The sequence below is a fragment of the Leptidea sinapis genome, chromosome 29, assembly GCF_905404315.1.
Source record: "Leptidea sinapis chromosome 29, ilLepSina1.1, whole genome shotgun sequence".
NCBI lineage: Eukaryota > Metazoa > Arthropoda > Insecta > Lepidoptera > Pieridae > Leptidea > Leptidea sinapis.
The window spans coordinates 10,688,084-10,707,688 of NC_066293.1; the positions used below are offsets into that span (position 1 = coordinate 10,688,084).

Below are 19,605 nucleotides of genomic sequence, written 5' to 3' on the forward strand. Positions count from 1 at the left end.
ATGTCGTATCGTCCCGGAAACAACGCTCAAGGAAGTTCATTCCTTATGAAATTTCATTCAGTTGATAATCCAATGAAACTATGTAATGTGAAAAACATTTAGGTTAAAAAGATCGGCCTGTCTGCCTAAATACTCTATGAATAGTTCTTTATCTAATATACCTGCATAAGTTTGGTGTATCATCGACGACCGCAGTCAATGCTGATGATATCGCTGCAAACAGAAAATATCATTTTATTAAGCACGTTCTTTGGTACCTGTTTGAAATAAAATATATATATGAACGCGGCCTCTAATCATAGTACAAGATCCCACTTTTGGGAGGCGCAACTAGCATAATTTAGTTATTTTCATTGTATTATGTCCTATGGTATATTGCTATGGGGCAATTGCCTATATTAATACCATCTTTGTACTGCAGAAGACGACTGTTATGCCTATGTCTTAAGGCCACTATCCCAAGAAATCGACAGAATAATGCATAAGTGAATTAATTTCTTAACGGTTCATATAAAGCTTTTATTTTTATAAAAATAAGTAAATGTATACGAGAAATAAAAAATCATTTTTTCCTTTCTTTAATAGACATTGCGAAAAAAAATCACCAAAGTAGCCCTAACTCTTACAATTGGAGCCATGTTAATCATTCAATCTAGATAAAAATTGTATGAAAAATTATTGTCGTCTTCGGCAGCGCTACAATAATACAAGGGCACACCCCGGAGATAAGATTGAGGCTACAAAATTCAAGTGGTGTTGATGTAAGTCCCCAAACTGTGCGAAATCGACTGCATGAGTACGGCCCTACGAGCTCGGCGAAACCCAAGTAGGTGCCCAACGATACGTCACGGGAATCGCTCGTCGAAATGAATGGTGTAGAGAACGCAGAACATGGATCCAGGAACAATGGGATACAAGGCCTGATACATACAAGAAGGGTGCGAGTGTACCGTCGGCCCGGAAAAGGCTCAGATGCATTACGGAAGTTCATCCATACAGCGGCTCAACAGTTATGGTATGGACGGGTATTATGAAGAACAGGCGAACGGAGCTCGTTTTTGTTAATGGAAACATGAACGCTGAAAATTACGTTGAGGATATTCTCAGACCTTATGTCCATCCATTTGCACAAACCTTTGGCTCCGATTTTACGTTAATGCAGGACAATGCGCGTTCACATACAGCTCGGCGAACCAGTCAATACTTGGCAACGGAGAATCAAATCAAATCAAAATCAGTTTATTCACGTAGGTTACGGAAATGACACTTATGAATGTCAAAAAAAAAAATCTTATTGAATTTACCGCTTCTTCGTAAAGGGTTGAGCTAATGAGAAGAAGAAGCAAGGTATTGCCCTGGCCTGCACAATTTGACGGAGTGACAATAACCGAACAGCTGAAGGATTTGCTACATTTCATTGGGAGCGAATACCGCAAGATGACATAAACAGTCTCATTAATTCAATGAATAATCGTTGCCGACAAGTTCTCAATAGCAGAGGAGGCCATACTTTGTATTAAATTATCCTATTCTTTCACAATAAATTCATTTTCTTTAGAAATTTCATTTTGTTAAAAAAATTTTTAGTTGCTTATGTACCTTAGTTTCTGCTAGTATATTCTAATATTGTTAATTTCTGTTACTAAAAGAACTTATAAAGACAACAGCTTGTATTTTTACATCATACTTAGGACCCTAAAAATATTATTTTAAAAATAAAATACATCGTTATAATGTGAAAAACCATCCTAAAATTTTAATTAGTACATGTTGCTTAGACTTTTTTGATTAATATGACATAGTTTTATTTTTGTAAAGAAAATTATTGTATTAAGTTTGTAAAAAAATGAAAAAGCTTCTAATTACAAATTAAAAGGATGGCAATTTGTGCGAGAGAGGTAATTTGGCTCCACTCGATTCCTCGAGGCCGTTGGCTCAGTCCCCAGCCTTAAATAAGTTTAGTTATCTTTTGAGACAAATGTTTCGAATGGCAAGCAGATTTCAACGTTAAATAAGTAATTTAAAAACCTTTTTTATATGACAGTACTCTCCTTTTACATTATCTGTGGAGCTAACTTCGATGACGTCACATCGTCGCTTTGGTACGGTGCGCAAAACAAGCATCACTAGGATATTATTATGAACAAATAAACTACAATTTATTTTCTCAGTAGATAGATTGATGTAAAGGTGTTGTGTTTTGATGCTGATTATTATTATAATGATGAAAATTCAATGAAAGAATATGGTTTAAGTAAAAAAAGTATTTATTTTTCTGGCAGTACTATTATAGCGACAAAGAACAACAGAAACTTCCACCTTCGCACGACACGCCACAAATTAGGATATCATCCCCACCATCTGGATGTGTGGCGGTCCTCTACAGTGCGGTTTTCAAGGAGCTTTCTTCCACGTACTACAAAGCTGTGGAATGAGCTTCCTTGTGCAGTGTTTCCGGGACGATACGACATGGGTACCTTCAAAAAAAAGCGCGTACACCTTCCTTAAAGGCCGGCAACGCTCTTGTGATTCCTCTGGTGTTGCAAGAGAATGTGGGCGGCGGTGATCACTTAACACCAGGTGACCCGTACGCTCGTTTGTCCTTCTATTCCATAAAATAAAAAATAACAAAACTACAGTGTTTAAATTATCTTTAGAAACTACAGAACTATTAACAATAAAAGTCAAAACATAACAATGAAAACTTCAAAAACAAAGCAGTGATAGCAGATAAATAGACAGACATCACGACGTTTGTACCTAACGGTAATGAAACCGCAAACTTAAACTCAATCAATTTAAGAAAATAATAGAAATTACCTATTCGTGATATTAATTCAAATGCAAATATTTTTATTCAAAATAGGATATGATTTCACTTATTGAAAGTCAAAAACAACCACCCATTCGAAAAAGTATGTCTCAGACCTGAGAATAACGGGCGCAACAAACTCAGCGGGCTTCTTTTTTCAAAATATGGTTACATTACAATGTAATATCGTACTTAAAGTTATTATTAAATAGCGGTATATATGAGGGCGGTCGCCCATTCCCAATCTGTGGTATAATTAAGAAAGTCAGTTATGTTATAGTTACCTTTACAACACAAACGTTTTTAACAATTCTTTTGAATATCGTAATACATTTGTTTTGAACAATTTCTGGGATCTTGTTGTAAACGCATAATATACATCGCCCCAGTAAAGACTTAGGTATTAACTCGACTAATCCGAGTAAAAATTAAAAGTTGTGTCCGTTCCTGGTGTTAACATTATAGTTATCAAATTTTCTAGCAATTTCGCTCAGGTGTCTATGTATTATAATGTATGTATTGTAATTAAGAATATATTGAGAAGCAACAGTCAACATGTTAATTTCTTTGCTATCAATGATTCTTTAGGCTTTTAGCCTTAAGGTTATAAATAGCCCTCTTCTGCAGCACAAATATTGGATTAATATTAGCAGCGTAATAGTTATCTCATCAATAGTCGAATCATCCTATCATCAACGCAATAACATGATTGAAGTTTAAAATACTTTATCAATAACAAGATCAGTTTTATTATAAAACTTCTTGGTATTTGATGTTTATTCGGAGATATTTTCCTCTTGCATCAATTAAATAACAATTAATTCCGATGACGCTCAAAACCAGATTTGACCGCGAAACTTTATCAGAGTCCGTGACCTCAGCGAGTAACAACTGAATACCTTAACGAATCCTCTAAGTCACTATCTTTTCATTGCAATTATTCGAATCGTAAAGGTTCCTGCTTCGTTTTTTAACTGAACATCACTGAAATGACTTTCTTTTTAATCAAAAGAAGGGACGCGACAAGCAGGACGTTCAGTTGATGGTAATCGATACGCCCTGCCCATAACAATGCAGTGCCGCTCAGGATTCTTGAAAAACGTCAAAAGCTCTGAATGGTACTACAATTGCGCTCGTCATATTGAGACATAAGATGTTAAGTCTCATTTGCCCAGTAATTTCATTGGCTACGGCGCCCTTCAGACCGAAACAAAATAACGGTTACACCTTACTGCTTCACGACAGAAATAGGCGCCGTTGTGGTACCCATAATCTAGCCGGCATTCTGCGCAAAGGAGCCTCCCACTAGTAAGCTCGTACTTAGAATACCGAAAACTCACTCTAGTTCAAGTTCAAGTTTTATTTTTTCAAATCACATGTTGTAATAAAAAAATCGTTTAATAACTTCGGAATATTTAGTTTAAACCTAAATGTTCGGTACTACTATTAATGAAGTGGGAATTTGAATTGAGTGGCGGGAATTTGAATTGGGAATTATCGAAATGCTTATCAACAGCTAACAAAGAAATCTACAAAACAGAGGAAATAAAATCTATAGTTAGGTACTCTGTCGTTGTAGGAACCCATACTTTTTTTATTTTTTGAATGGCCATAGATGCTAATCTTTCGGTCGAAGAAATAAATTAGTTGTGCAAGAACCCTTAAATACATGAAATTTTATTTCCATTGTGCGGGTAAAGACAAAAAAAACAAATATGCTGCTGTATTTACATTTTTTTGAATGCAATTGTTTGTTGTTTAAGTCAGCGTCAAAACTTAGCAATTGTTCACGATCGTTTTAAATAAGTACTTACTTAGGTACCTTCAACTAAAATGACTATAATCATTTAGGTAGGTAATTTAGTCATAATAACAAATCTTTGTCCCTTCAATAGTATTACTTACGACTTTTACTAAAAATTAAGTTATTGTTTATTTTATTAATAAGTTAAGAAATCATGATCTTAATTTTTTTAAATTGTTATCTTGTGATACCGCAGCAAAATAATTAAGTATTTAATATGTAGGTATATAATCTTTAAGGAGTTGTCATAAATAGATGAACAACTAAGTACGTACCCACAATAAATATATATACACTAAACATTTTAACACAATATCACAATTTACACGACTAGAAACACTTTTTTGAATTCGATCATTGTTTGTTTATATCACTGTACGGGCAGCACGATCTGCCGTTGGGAAAACCCGATTGTTTATATCGGTGTTGCCATGCTCGGTAGTTTAACTTAGCCAATATATTCATAATTCGTTTTTTGGGACTTTTTAATTTTTTTCTCTTTACACTCAACCAACAATAGGTGTTTTAACTCGCCCATTTTCTTTAAATATGCGATGGAAATCCATTATTGGCATTTAAAGAAGCAAATTCACAAGCTGAGCCCAAAATGTTCAATTCACGTCATTTCATATTGATTATATTATTATGAGTGGTTATTCGTTACCCCGTAGGAATTAAACATTCCTTCAATAACAACACAAACACCCAGACATGGCAAAAAAAGTAGGATCGAACCCGCAACCTTTGCTTCGATAGATAGATAGACACGAATACCATAGGAGAAACCAACAACTATAATATACATTTTTTGTTTAGAGGAGGAAAATACATTTACATATTTAGACCCCAGAACGGGGCCCCGTTTAGTCCGCTTACCTGGACTACCATACCAACTAAAAATCTCCCCGATGCCAGTAGTTTAAATAGCTTTTCCAGAAAACGGGCGCGGCTAAGGTGACCTGAAAGACAGTTCAGAGCCATGGAGAGCCACCAGACGGGACTCAAATCACGGACTGGTTGTCTACCTACTGAAGCGAAAAGTTTTTTTTATATAAATACGGGACGAGGCGAGCAGGACGTTCAGCTAATGGTAATTCATACGCCCTGCCCTTTACAATACAGTGCCGCTCAAGATTCTTTAAAAACCCAAAAATTCTGAGCGGCACTGTAATCATTGCACTCGTCAACTTGAGACATAAGATGGTAAGTCTCAGTTACCCAGGAACTTGATAACTCCGGCTTTCAGGCTGAAACGCAATAATGCTTACATATAGTAATATGAAGCAGTAGCTTCACGGCAGAAAAAGACGCCGTTTTGGTACCGATATTCTAGCCCGTATCCTGTGTAAAGGAGCCTCCTACTTGTAAATGACCTAACCCTAATTCGCCTCTTACGACACCCTTGTTCTGGGACTTCCCTATTATTTTTATGCCTTGGGGAAGCACATGACATAATAATAACTACAATCTTTACTTCAAACAGAATTATACTCTTTCATGTAAGGGCACGATTAAAAGCACACAGATAACCTGATGGTATAACTGATTTGTTTAATCACCAGAACAATCGCAAGGCCACTTAGTTGGCTTTTTTTTTATAATTGAATTTTATTTACAATGTTCTACTGTATTTTAGTTTGTATAAAATAGGGTAATATCAGTAGCATGGCAACATCGGTGATAACGACTTGAGAACAGGTTATGAGGTTACGTCGTGATATTGGAATTGAGTGATGTCTTTCGATTGGATAAGGGTATTCCTACTAGACTTGTTTGATGCTGGGTTTCTTTTCTTACAAGTTATGACGTGCCATATGTTTCAGATTCACGTGTCACATTGTTTTATTTAACCAAATTTTATATGCATATTCAGTAGGTTTGTGAATCGGATACGATAGTATCCGATTTTCATCCCCCTAAATGTTAAGGGTGGTATATTTTTTTATAATACAACATTAAAAAATACATACAACCCTCAATTTTCAACCCTCTACGATCAACTCCTATTTTTGTATCGCAATTTTTATATTATTCTGTTCCATCCACAATTCCGCTATAAGGTTGCCATATGGCAATGGATCAATACTTACAATAATTGTAGTACGATAAATTTGGTAGGTCTGAGAATCGGTTGCATCTACTTTTTACACCCCAAAAATTTTTTTATCACTTTATATGGCAATACAACGTTGGCTGGGTCAGCTAGTAATAACATAGAGCCTCGATTATCACCTTACTTAACCGCTCCACCTCATCAAATTAGCTAATGCTTTACAATTAATTGTAATAATTGCTTTTATTTTTATTTGTTATATTATAATAATTATAGTGTTATTAATTAACTATTAATTTAGATTTCATTAGATTATGAACTATTTATTCTTTCGCTGTTGTAAATCTGTGAACGAGTGTAGCAATAGTACAAACCTCAGTGGTTTTTTTATTGCTTTGAAGCCATTATATAAAACTTTTATTTCATTAATAAATAATAAAAAAATATTGTCATGTTTTATACTTAGGTGTCTCCTATAATATAATGATGATGATACGACAAGAGCGCCGTAGATACGTTGTTGATGTGAATTCACTGTATGTAAACAATTTAACCATTCATTACTTTGTAAATTTGTCCATTGTTTAACCGGTTGATCGATACGATTTCTCCTTTATTCAAACGTTAAAACCACCAGTGGGAAGTTCCTTTACACAGGATGCCGGCTTGATTATAGGTACCACAACGGCGCCGTTTCTGCCGTGAAGCAGTAATGTGAAAGCATTACTGTTTAGTCTGGAGGACGCCGTAGGTAGTGAAATTAGTGTGCAAATGAGACTATGACTATTAGATCTTATGTCTCAAGGTGACGAGCGCAGTTGTAGTGCCACTCAGAATTTTTGGGTTTGCACTGCACTATAATGGGCAGTGCGTATCAATTACCACCAGCTGAACGTCCTGCTCGTCTCGTCCCTTATTTTCATTAAAAAACGTCGTTTTATAATGCACTTGTACATCATTAATAATTTATATCCCCGAATTCCACCTTCTCACGACACACCATAAATTAAAATATCATCCCCACCTTCTGGATGTGTGGCGGTCCTTCTCAGTGCGGTTTTCAAGGAACTTTCTTCTACGTACAAGAAAAATATGGAACGAGCTTCCCTGTGCGGTGTTGCTAGGACGATTCGACATGGGTACCTTCACAAAAGCGCGTACACTTTTCTTAAGGCGAAGAGTAAGCAGAAAACACGCAAACATGTTGTTTTTAGACAAGTTTTGTGGTGAAAGTATAGCATTTGGAGCTATGAACACTACTTAATCCTGTCACACATATACTTAAGTCTTATTTGTTGGTTGCTAATGCTTGCTGTTGGTTATAGTTAACACTGCCGAGCCTTTTTGAACTACCACTTTTCTTTGAAGTTAAACAAGTTTTTTGGCATGGCGTGACGCATTTTTTTGGTACTTCTCTCAGAAAAGTTATTCTTATAGCTTGTACTTTTTTGTGTAGGTTCATTTATTCAGATTTGTAGTGAATAACGAGGATTGTAAGAATATAAACTGTTTTCCACCCAAGAATTTTGAAAATATTGGGTTTGTTACATAGATGGCGGGCCGGCAGCCGTGAACTCATATCGCTCAAGGTCGCTGGCATTTAGTGTCGCCTTAAGGGCCGACAACGCTCCTGTGATTCGTTTGGTGTAGCAAGAGAATGTGGGCGGCGTTGATCACTTAATATCGGGTCAAATCGAAATCACTACTCATGTAGGTCAAGGAAATGACACTTAGGTATGAATGTCAATATTTCTTTTATTTTTACATTACTTCGCAAAAGCTTTTATGATAAGAAGTTGCAAGAAACTCATTTTTCACTCTTTTAAATCAACATTTACAGCTTCATCGTTTTACAAACCATTTCAATATATGTAAAATGGTGCAAGAAAAATACTCAAACAGCAAATACTTAATAGTAATGCCTTAGGTACATGAGTGAGTCAAAAAAGTGAATGTAATTTAAGACGTAAGAACTAGACACGTGCACTCGTGTCTTCCATAACAAAAGGTCTAATTAAATAACTGGTGCAAGCATCTTTACACAGGTGTCCGCTAGTTGGCATAAAAAAGGCATTTATTTTCTCAAAATTGATTCCTTTAGAATTCTTTTTGTCATTTCCAATATAATAGATACTACTACCGCTTTGGAAACAAATGGCGCTCTGAGAGAGAAGAGCTCTTTTTTTGAGCTCTATTTAATGAGATACTTACACAATATTGTGCTGTCATTGCTATTGCTAAAAAATAATCATAATCGAGTCCCAGGCTGTCCGATCACTTAGATATTTAGGTTTGGAGTAGTAGGATTTACGACAGAGCCACATTTTAATTTATAAATAATACCTGACCAGGGCTGGGACTTTATTATAAAAGTGTATACATTTACCCTTAAAGCTATTATATATCTTATGAAGCCTATTAGAATTAGTTACAAGCAAAACCTTATTTCTAGTGTTATAATGTTGGATACCACACCGGCTTCTTTTTCTGTCTTAAAGCAGTAATGTGCATTATTGTGTTCGATTTGAGCGGCGCCATAGCTAGTGAAATTACTGGGCAAATGAAACTTAGCATGTTGTCTCCAAGTGACAAGAGCAGTTGGCATGTCGCTTGCGCGACGAAAGTGTAATACTTAGAGAATACGATTTTAACCACAAGATAACTTAAAAATAAAACATTATATTTAAGAAAAATATTTATTTTTTAAATTAAATATAAAACCTTATTGAATGATAATTCTTATGATAACAATGACTTAAAGTTGTGGCTTAAGAGCGGCCTTTTTTGTAAATATCATTATCATATCAGCCGGAAGACGTCCACTGCTGAACAAAGACCTCCCTCAAAGATCTCCACGACGATTGGTCCTGCGCTGCCCTTATCCAACGTATTCCGGCGATCTTGACCAGATCATCACTCCATCTTGTGGGGGGCCTACCAACACTGCGTCATCCGTTATTATATTGTAAATATAAATAACCAAAATTAACAAAAATACTTAATATAATATTATGTTGTTTTAAAAACATCGATTATGAGTCTAAATTGAGACATAGGTTTATTACTTTAGTGTGCGTGTTAATCTACGTCTTACACTAGCGATACATCAGTCAGTGTTTTATATGTGTGCAAACGTTGCTGAAAATAGAAAGTAACAGATAGCCGCTATTTTTTTTCGACGTTTTCACAGCTGTCACAGTCTATGTAGACGTATAAATTATCTATGGTATTAACAATTTTATATTTAAAAATGTGAGAGTAATAAAGCACTCCCAAATGTTCGCGCGTTGAAAGTTTGTTAAATAAATGATAGAAATTTTTTTGTATTTATTCTATGTAGGTTATTGAGGTTGTCACTTTCCCGCAGGTTATCACTTGATTTCACAGCCAACGTGACCTCTGAACTTAAAGCTATCAAGTCTTCAGCACCATCATGGGAGACTCTATTCCGAATGCGGAAATGAGTTTCTGAAATGAAACAAATTTAATGTGTTCAAGCAATATGTGTAATAAATACAAATCGTGACTAGACGAGACGAGCAGGACGTTCAGCTGATGGTGATTGATACGCCCTGCCAGATTACAATGCAGTGCCGCTCAGGATACTTGAAAATTCCAAAAATTCTCAGCGGCACCACAACTTCGCACGTCAACTTGAGATGTGAGATGTTAAGTGTCTTTTGCCCAGTAATTTGACTCGCTACGGCGCCCTTCAGCCTGAAGCACATTACAGCTTCACGGCAGAAATAGGCACCGTTGGGTACACATTCTAGCCGGCATCCTGTGCAAAGGAGTCTCCCGAGGAAGCACAGGGCAAAAATAGGAGTGCGGTATATGAAAACAAATTCACTCTATTCATCTAGGGAAGGAAATGGCAATTTTGAATATTAAAAGTTTTTTTCACGTTTACCACCACTTGGAAAAAGGTTGAGCTTAAATTAGAAAAAGTGGCATACAAACTTGTTTATTTCTTTATATTTTTCTCTTAACCATTGTTAAGATGGTATTAACATCAGCTGGAATGCCCATACTATGGTATAGGACACTTTGATATGAGCTTGTTTCAACTATGATACGTCTTCTGTTTAACAGATCGGCATTCAACTCATTCGATCAATTGGGTACAACTATAAAATAAAATTGGCAGTTGAAGAGACTGCTGATAGAAGTGAAAACTTGGAACGTTTAAAATTAAAAAATAATTATGTTTAAAACTTATTTTCAATAATATATTAATCAAACAAAAATACTATTTCAAAATGTACAGTATACAAACATTGAACTTTTCACTAAATCCATTCAACTTCACATAAAAGATATATACAGCACTCATGTTGAACAATACGTCAGCTGTATAGCTACAGATATACTGCTATAAGCATTTCGGTCACGCGAACTTACGAGATTGTCCCCTGCTAAAAAGTGGCCAACGCGGCTAAAGAAGTTTCCACTCCAAAAAAGTTATATAATAACTCACCCTCCATCGCTCCATGTCGATGGACACAATGAACTGGTTCTCATCAGATATGTCACTGTTCCTCTGGGCTTGCGTCGTTACTGGCTTCACAAACGGCAGCCCAAAGTCCTCATCTGTCAAACAAATGTCACCTTTTACTTTTACGTAAGATATTTATCGCCTCGCGCAGCCAAAATAAAATCGCTTAAAAATGTGTTAGAAATGCCATCGCCTCAAAATCCTGGCAGAAGACCTAACCCACTTGTGCTTCCTGAGGATACTGCGCCTCTTAAAGGTCAAGGCCTGGAAGATGTGATTTAGATACAAAAACTCAGATAATGCAAGGGAATTAGTTTCTCTCTGCCACTATCTCATCTCAACGAGCAGTCATCAAATGGATCTTAAATGCCGACCGGTTTTGAGCATCTTTCTTGATTTAACTCCAGGTCCTTCCGAAGGTGTTCGCTAAGTTAATAACCACGGACTAATAAATAAATAAGGACTCCGTGTCACCTTACATAACAGTGTAGCACACAAAATAAGCCGATTAACGTGTAAATACATAGCCCCACGCACACACTTACACTACTACAGGCCGATAGGCGGCCATTATGAGAATTGTCATCGTCTGTGACAGATCAGTTTGAGTCTCAATAAAATATTTTAAAAATGCCGTCGTGCGTTGTGAAAAAGTGTAAAAACGATACTATATAAGTATTTGTTAAAATTTGTAATTAATAAAAATTGTGTAACTAGAATCCCCCGTAACCGCACACAGACTAGCATAAAGGTGCTTCACTTGCTAATATCACGGCGCGGAGTCCTTCTTTTTTACTCGTCCGTGAATAACATTTGATTTTTGTATATATGAGTTGGGTGACCAAATACGTTCATGGTTACGCTCTCTTACCTACACAACATCTGAGGAGAACACCTGGCAAGTTACAGACAGTCGAAACAAGCGACACCTGCATTATCATCCGGACTCACATCAAACTTGTCGGCTTAAACAAGTACAAAGAAGACATCTTATCATAATCGGCATAACCGAAAGCCCTAAATATACAGTATGATTGGTGAAAGATGAACCGGACACTCATGTAATTCTAGAATATACCCCTGGTCGATTAGCAGAAAATAAGTTGATATTCTGAAATTCTGGATAGAACTGGGCTAGTTGAAGTGACAAGCAAACCCTTAGGCCCAGAACACACGGTGAAACGCAAATGCAACAAAACCCTTTTGAAATTATTGATTTGAAACCACTTTCAACCATTTTCCACACACGCTGCAACCACAATCATTTCGGTTTTCGTTGAGAAATACGTGTGCATAATGAGTTCTTCAAGTGACGAAGAAATTGTGGTTATGTATTTGTATCTTCGACAAAGAAGAAGGCGCAAAAGAAGAACTACGTGGATACATCCCTACATTGAGAAGAATATCAACTGTCGTATGTTTGTGGCTGCCAAAGAATTACAAGAAACTGATAGAATGCTTTATCAGTCTCAGTCTTGCGAGAGTAGCTTCATAGTGTGATATTATACAAGCAAGGATATTTTTGCACTTCTAACACAAGTTTAATGTTGTTTTGCTCGTCGTCAGCCATTTTGTAAAAAAGACACCAAGACAAAAAATGAATGAAACGCAACGCGAGTTTCCTGCACGCCGGTTTCAATGCGACTGTTTTACAACGCGTTTCAAACTGGTCGCGTCATGTGTGGTCTCTCAACGGAATATATGGCAGAAACTTAAATGCAACTCAAAAGTAATCTGGGCCTTAATGCCATATGGGGCGAAATAAGGAATACAGATGCGAAAATACGAGCGCCCATACCATACCATTCCTAATAGACCTGTATAAAAGACTGAAGCCCAACTCACTTGTGTATACGGAGACCAGGCCATCCCTCACGAGAAAGGAAACGTAGTAGATGTTCTCCACAGACTTGGTGAAGCTGGTGGGATCCAGCACCAGGTGGTAGTAGCTGACGCCCTCGCGACACTTCCTGGTGATGAAGCGGTGGACGCGATTCACCAGCTCCGATGCTTCGTCGGTCTTTTCCAATCTGGAGTAAAAAATTTTTCGTAACAAATTATTTGGATATGACTCCGAAATATTAAGTTGTTTAGATAGGCGCTTCAGTGACGTCACTCATAAAGTGGTTAAAATTGCAAAAAATTGACAAGGACGGGGGAGGGGTAAACAAATTATGAAACTCGTGTGACGTAATTCGGATATTCAAAGTCGAAGTCAAATAAACTTTATTCAATTAGGATTAAACTAAGCGCTTTTAAATAGCCACAATAAATATTTATTTTAAATTACTGAATTGACCTTATGTGTGGAAAAAATAGATCTCGTGAGAAGAACATACAAGAAACACAACGGCCACTCTTTTCAATCGAATAGAGTACTTTACAAGGCTGTAATATACATAGCAAATTAGTTTTTAAAGTGTTGCATCCAATATATGACACGTGTCTAAATAATATAAACTAACTAGCTGAGCCGACAGACGTTGTTCTGTAGATAATTAAAAAAAACTGATTTATAGGAATTTGTCAATAATATATCAAAACATCAAGAATTATTTCGTAAAAAATGCTCCCTGTTGTTATAATGAAATTGTTTCACAGTGCAACTGTCAAACCGTGCGTCACTAAATTCTCTCATTGAAAATATGTCCATACAAAACAAATATTGAAAATAAAAATAACTATAGGTCCCAAATCGAAATAAAAACTATCCTATCTCTCAAGTTGGACCAAACTGGACTCCATGAAGTAATCCCCATTAAAATCTGTTCATTAGTTTAGGAGTCCATCGCGGACAAACAACGTGTCACGTAATTTATATATATTAAGATTTTATAAGAACTACGTACGTAATAAATTATAAACTGTATAAGTATAAATTATCGTATATTGGATGCATCAAACTTTAGAGCTTGAATTCATTGTTTGTATAAGGATGCTTCGTGAACGTGATGATCGTCATCACTGTTATAGTTAGTAATCGCATCCAACAAATACAATTCAAATCAAATCAAATCAAAATCAGTTTATTCACGTAGGTCACGGAAAAGACACTTATGAATGTCAAAAAAAAATATATATTTTTCTTATTGAATCTACCGCTCCTCCGTAAAGGGTTGAGCCAATGAGAAGAAGTAGCAAGAAACTCATTGCCACTCTTTTATATCAAGATTTACATTTACATCGATTTACAAATCATTTCAATTACAATATAATATGTAAAATGTAAAATGATGCAACAAACACAGTCAAACGTCAAATAGTCAATGTCTTACACGAGTAAGTCAAAAAAGTTAATGTAAATTAATACAAAAGTTATTGAATACAGTAACTGCATCATCCAAATACACCATAAATAGATAAAGGTATTCTGTGAGGTATTCGCTATAGGTATAAATTTCTATGCTATTCGTATAAAGGTATTCGCTAACAATAGATTCGCTTTCCTTTCCAATATTGCTGTATCTCCGTTCTTCACTGTCAACGAGTTACTTACCTCTCAACATTCTCAGGCGCTTTGAGAGCGGCCGCCTCTTGCCTCTCAACTCTGCGCCGCGGAGCCCTAGGCCTCTGCTCCGGCGGTGTCGGCGCGAAGGTGCCGTGCAGTGAACAAATCACGGGCACCTCGCGAGGAAACGTGAGCTCCCAGAACTTGGGGTTCTCACTCTGGAGAATACGGAAAGTGCTTATATTTTTCAGTAGATTCGTAATTCTATATACACATATATATTGCACATGCAATGCAAACAGTTCAGTCAATCAACCAAGATGGGCGGCCGAGGGGTATTCATTGGTCGCTACTGTGGATATAAAATCGTGTGCGTCTCGGGACGCCCGACAAAAGTGATTCTTCAAATTCAAATTATCACTAAACTTGAGAAAAAGCTTAGGTTTTTAATTAAATGTTATATGATGATGCAAGGATAGGTTCATTGGATAATGAAAGGTTTTATTAATAAATAATAATATAAAATATACTTTATTCTTACTTACAATTCTTGAATATTTACATTAGAATTTTGTGTATGTATCAATATTTAATCCTATTAAAGTAAAAATTTGTTAGAGTGAGAGAGGAGGAGCCTTCCGACCGCTGCCGTATGCGTGAGAGAAAGGGAAGCCAGACAGACTGGCGCTGTAACGCTTTACGTAACGAAGCGGTTTACCCTTCCATAAGAAGTTGTCACTTCATTTGTAATGCGCTGAAGGTTGTGCTCTTAATTAGGCGTCTTATTGGTTATGAAGTCGAAGTCTCTATTATGTACCAGAGTGAAGCATTTCTGGATCAAATTCAAATTCAAATTCAAAAACACTTTATTCATGTAGGTCACAGAAATGACACTTATGAATGTCAAAAAAAAAATATTGTTTCTTATTGAATTTACCGCTACTTCGTAAAGGGTTGAGCTAATGAGAAGAAGTAGCAAGAAACACATTGCCACGCTTTTAAGTCAAGATTTACAATTTAGTTGTTTTACAAATCATTTCAATTACAATATAATATGCAAAGTGACGCAACAAAAATACTCAAATGTCAAAAACTTAAAGGCTTACATGAGTAAGTCAAAAAAAGAAAAAAAAAAAGTAAATTAATACTTATAAACACAAGAGTTATTGAGTATAGTAGATGCATCAATCCACACACACCGTAAATAAATAGAGGCATTATGTGAGCATTTCATAAAATAAAATATATATGATCATATTACGTAATATATCTACTTTTTTTATATAAAAGGAGGAAAACGCCCATGTAGGTACACCCGCAACACCAGGAATCAAGCGATGCGGGTGGGAGGATGCTCTATTCTTGAAGCACCCACCGAAACTTTGCTGGCACAATCTCTTATACTGTCTAGTCTTGTCTATGCAGATATAATGCAATACCTAAATTTACTTCGAGCTATCTAACAAACTTGAGCGTCTTCAAAATATCGCAATTCTGTTCATATTTTGGGTTAATAAATAAATACGGGCACCCACTTCAAAGCTATCAATATATAGCACATACAAATAGTAGTGTTTTATTAATATTAAAGGTAAAGGGATTCATAAGAGGTGCATTAAATTTAATTTTTAGTTATTTGATACATTTCAGTTTTTGAAGTCGGTTTTTTTAAACGTAGTTTTTTTTAATTTTTAGTGTCAGTCAATAATAATAATATATACTCAAGCTGAATGAAAACTCCTGTAAAAATTTTATGGGACTTAATGGCATCTATTCCGCATCGAACTAAAGATTTACGTTAATCGGATCATAAATCTCAGAGTAATCGGTGTATATATATAAAAAAAATCCGATTTAATTGAGAACCTCCTCCTTTTTGAAGTCGGTTAAAAATGAAACAGTGGTGGGTTCATCCTTATTTAGCCTTAGCATTTCATTTTTAATCAATTTTAATCTCTATCGGAATAATCTGATGAGGAATTATCCTAAATTGATGGACTTCTTTAATTTTCAATTAAAAAACAGAACACAACAGTGGACGTAATGAGGTGGAAGCGTCACTGGCGGCCGAGTGAGTAAGACACCATACAGCTATATAGTAATTTGTGGTGGCGCGACCAGTGTTGGTGCGATCATAACATTCTGTGTGTCACCAAATTGGTGCGCAAACGAACCGAAACCAGGTGAGTAACTCTCTATAGGATGCTGTATATATTTTGTTTATAACAGCCACTGGTTGCGCTACCGTGGTGTCCTGGTAAAATAAAGCCCTAAGCCGTGCGGTTGGGCTTCTGCATTCTGCAGATACAATACATAACATGGCAAAGAGGCCCGGAGAAGGTACCTGAAGTTTGTTTAGATGGAACGCCAGTGCGAGTTGTGGGGTCCTTTAAATACCTACGCCACATACTCACCGATGATTTGAAGGAAGACCAGGACATGGAGCAAGAATGACGAGCAATATCGGTACGGTGCAAAATACTCGCGCGGAGGTCCGCCAAATGTAATTATCAGGTAAAACTTACTTTGTTTACAACCTTTTGTCAAAATTTTTACACCTGTCAACTTTGGCCATATAACGCTTTTCGTATATTAATGATAAAACCTCCCTACTGTAGAGCATCGGGTATGTTGGCCGGGCCAGAAGTTGCCGATTTTTTTGCGATAATGCGTCTCCGCATCGAGTCGTTCTAGAGTCTGCGCGGCGCTCAGAATCGTATGCTTCGGACCATCGGTGATTGCCCGGATAGTCATTTCGTCAGGCATAGGTTGTCTGTGTACAACAGCGAGAACCGAAAATAGCTGTGTGTAATTTTATTATTTTAATTGTATACTTTTGTTTTATAATTTATATCTTATTTTTAAATTTAAATTTTTGTAAAAAGGACTTGCTCTGAAATAAAGGACTATTATTATTATGACATTTAGATATATAATACTCACAATACGCAGTGCAAATTCATGTTTATCATAATTATTCTCCATTCCACTGACAGCTTCTGAACAACTGATGGCCAGGTCGCTGGCTGCTTTTAGCACTCTTGAATCCAGATAGTTTTCACCTAACAATAAAATAAATTAAGAACCAGTCATAATAACATGTGCGTAACCTAACACAATTAAAAAATGACGGCCATGCCCATAACTTACAATATACTTTTACAATTTTATCCGTGGGAGTCTCTTTTGCACAGGATGCACCGGCTAGATTATGGGTACCACAGTCTATTTCTGCCGTGAAGCAGTAACATGTAAGCATTACTGTGTTTCGTGATGAAGGGCTCCGTAGCTAGTGAAATTACTGAACAAATGAGACTTAACAACTTATGTCTCAAGGTGACAAGCGCTGTTGTAGTGCTGATCAGAAGTTTTGGGGTTTTTCAAGAATCCTGAGCGGCACTGCATTGTAATGGGCAGGGCCTATCAATTACCATCAGCTGAACTGAGCTCTTCCCTTATTTTCATTAAAAAAAAATACTAACATACACTCAAAGCATTTGAGAAAAAAGAACATGTCTAACAGAGATACAGCAAGATGCAAAAGCGAATCTATTGTTACTATAATATTTTTGGATTGACAAGTTGTAAACAGTCAGCCATGTTTCGCATTAGCTCCTTAGTATTGTGAATATCAAACATTGACAAATCAAAATAGGTTACATATTATTGGGCTGTTGGGTCGTCTAAGCAGACATACCTATGTTACCTAAGTGCAAGCTCGTTAAATAGTAAAATATCAGGAACATGTTTAGACTTGCAACTTGATCATAAATTTGTTTGTGTTAAGTCTCGTAAGTGTCAAATAGAGAGCAAGTCAAAATGAGCCTGAAAGATGTATGCTCGAAATCATTATCTTGCACAAACTTGTTCATACTGACTTGCCGAGTTTTTCATCTTGTACTAACTTGAGAATTTACATTACTACAACAATGCCATTTCCTACAAAAATATTAATTATTCTTAGTACACATAACAAAACATACACAATACAGTACCTACCTACCTATCTTGAAAGTTTTAAATGAGATCTTGTGTTAATTTTAGACCTTGTCGACCCCCAAAATCAGTTTTCGTTTATGTTGTCCCCTGGGAAACCGATATAGACCCCTTGGGGTCGATATGGTCCACTTTGGGAATCCCTGATCTAGATGTACACATTGGGTAAAACTTCAAACAAAAATTCTGTGCACATCTGCAGCCAATAAAGACTACTTTGGAACTGTGGTACGCTGACACTTAATGTAGTATATTAATTTATATACTAATGTTCCCAAAAGAAAACTAGGGAAATACCTGGATGTCTGACCCTCTCCTCCACCCCACCCTCGGCCAGCAGTGACTGTACTTCTTGAACTGCTGCCGCTGTGTTTTCCATCCTCTGCTCATTGTTGTCATTTTCTTGTTCTAAAATTTTAAATTCATGGAAGACTTAAGTTCCTGTTTAACTATATAATGTGTTCTGTTGTTTTTGAGAATTGAGATATTATGTATATAAAAACAAAACATTAAACTAACCGCTATTCAGGCTCCGTAAAATAGCGCGGTATTTTACTTTCCTATCATGACTGCTATGTATACTTGTCGATGACATCGACATTGTGCAATTGTTTACTTAAGTTTATTGTTTCTAAATGCATAAAACCTTAAAATTACAAAACACAAACACTGAAAGTAGTTTCAATTTTCAAGATAATAAAATAAAAAATTGTCCAGGCACAACTATTCGCGGTTTGTTTACCTCTTGTTTACAAAGAGGATGTACATTGTAAATAACAAAGAGGATGTAAATTATAAATTCAAAATTTGACGTAAATATTGTAAAAACTATCTACAGCCTACAGGGCGGGTCCGTGTGTAAGAATTTAAATTTAAACTAGATTTCAGTATGTAACATGCTGTGCGATTTGGCTTATCTTTAAAATAGTAATTACAATATGGCATTACAGTATAATCCAGCCCAGTTTGAAAATGAGCAGTTGCTTTAAACGTAGCT

The 19,605-nt window shown here is 36.1% G+C and overlaps 2 protein-coding genes across 2 annotated transcripts in view; both read right to left on the minus strand.

Annotated features, from left to right (window-relative positions):
- LOC126973435 (modular serine protease-like) overlaps nt 1-5,041 on the minus strand; it is a 28,785-nt gene extending 23,744 nt beyond the window's left edge. The window contains exons 1-2 of the mRNA XM_050820696.1: nt 4,892-5,041; nt 162-213 (exon numbers count right to left, since the gene is read on the minus strand). Of these exons, the coding sequence (XP_050676653.1) occupies nt 162-213; nt 4,892-4,919 (80 nt within the window). The 5' untranslated portion in view covers nt 4,920-5,041. The remainder of the gene's footprint in view (nt 1-161; nt 214-4,891) is intronic.
- A 4,313-nt stretch (nt 5,042-9,354) lies between these two features.
- On the minus strand, nt 9,355-19,365 carry LOC126973445 (EP300-interacting inhibitor of differentiation 3-like). Its single transcript, XM_050820708.1, has 7 exons — nt 19,128-19,365; nt 18,906-19,016; nt 17,556-17,674; nt 14,661-14,830; nt 13,010-13,194; nt 11,147-11,259; nt 9,355-10,137 (listed from the first exon to the last, which is right to left on the minus strand). Exons 1-7 carry the CDS (start codon nt 19,207-19,209, stop codon nt 10,084-10,086), a joined length of 834 nt encoding a protein of 277 aa, XP_050676665.1. The 5' UTR covers nt 19,210-19,365; the 3' UTR covers nt 9,355-10,083.
- Between the last annotated feature and the right edge of the window lie 240 nt (nt 19,366-19,605).

What these genes read in the sequence shown, in the direction of transcription:
- LOC126973445 (XM_050820708.1), bottom strand. Translation starts at nt 19,209, where the DNA reads ATGTCGATGTCATCGACAAGTATACATAGCAGTCATGATAGGAAAGTA. An exon ending in TTTACGGAGCCTGAATAGCG is followed by an intron (nt 19,017 to 19,127) that starts GTTAGTTTAATG and finishes TTAAAATTTTAG; the next exon opens with AACAAGAAAATGACAACAAT. An exon ending in GGAGAGGGTCAGACATCCAG is followed by an intron (nt 17,675 to 18,905) that starts GTATTTCCCTAG and finishes TTTTATTGTTAG; the next exon opens with GTGAAAACTATCTGGATTCA.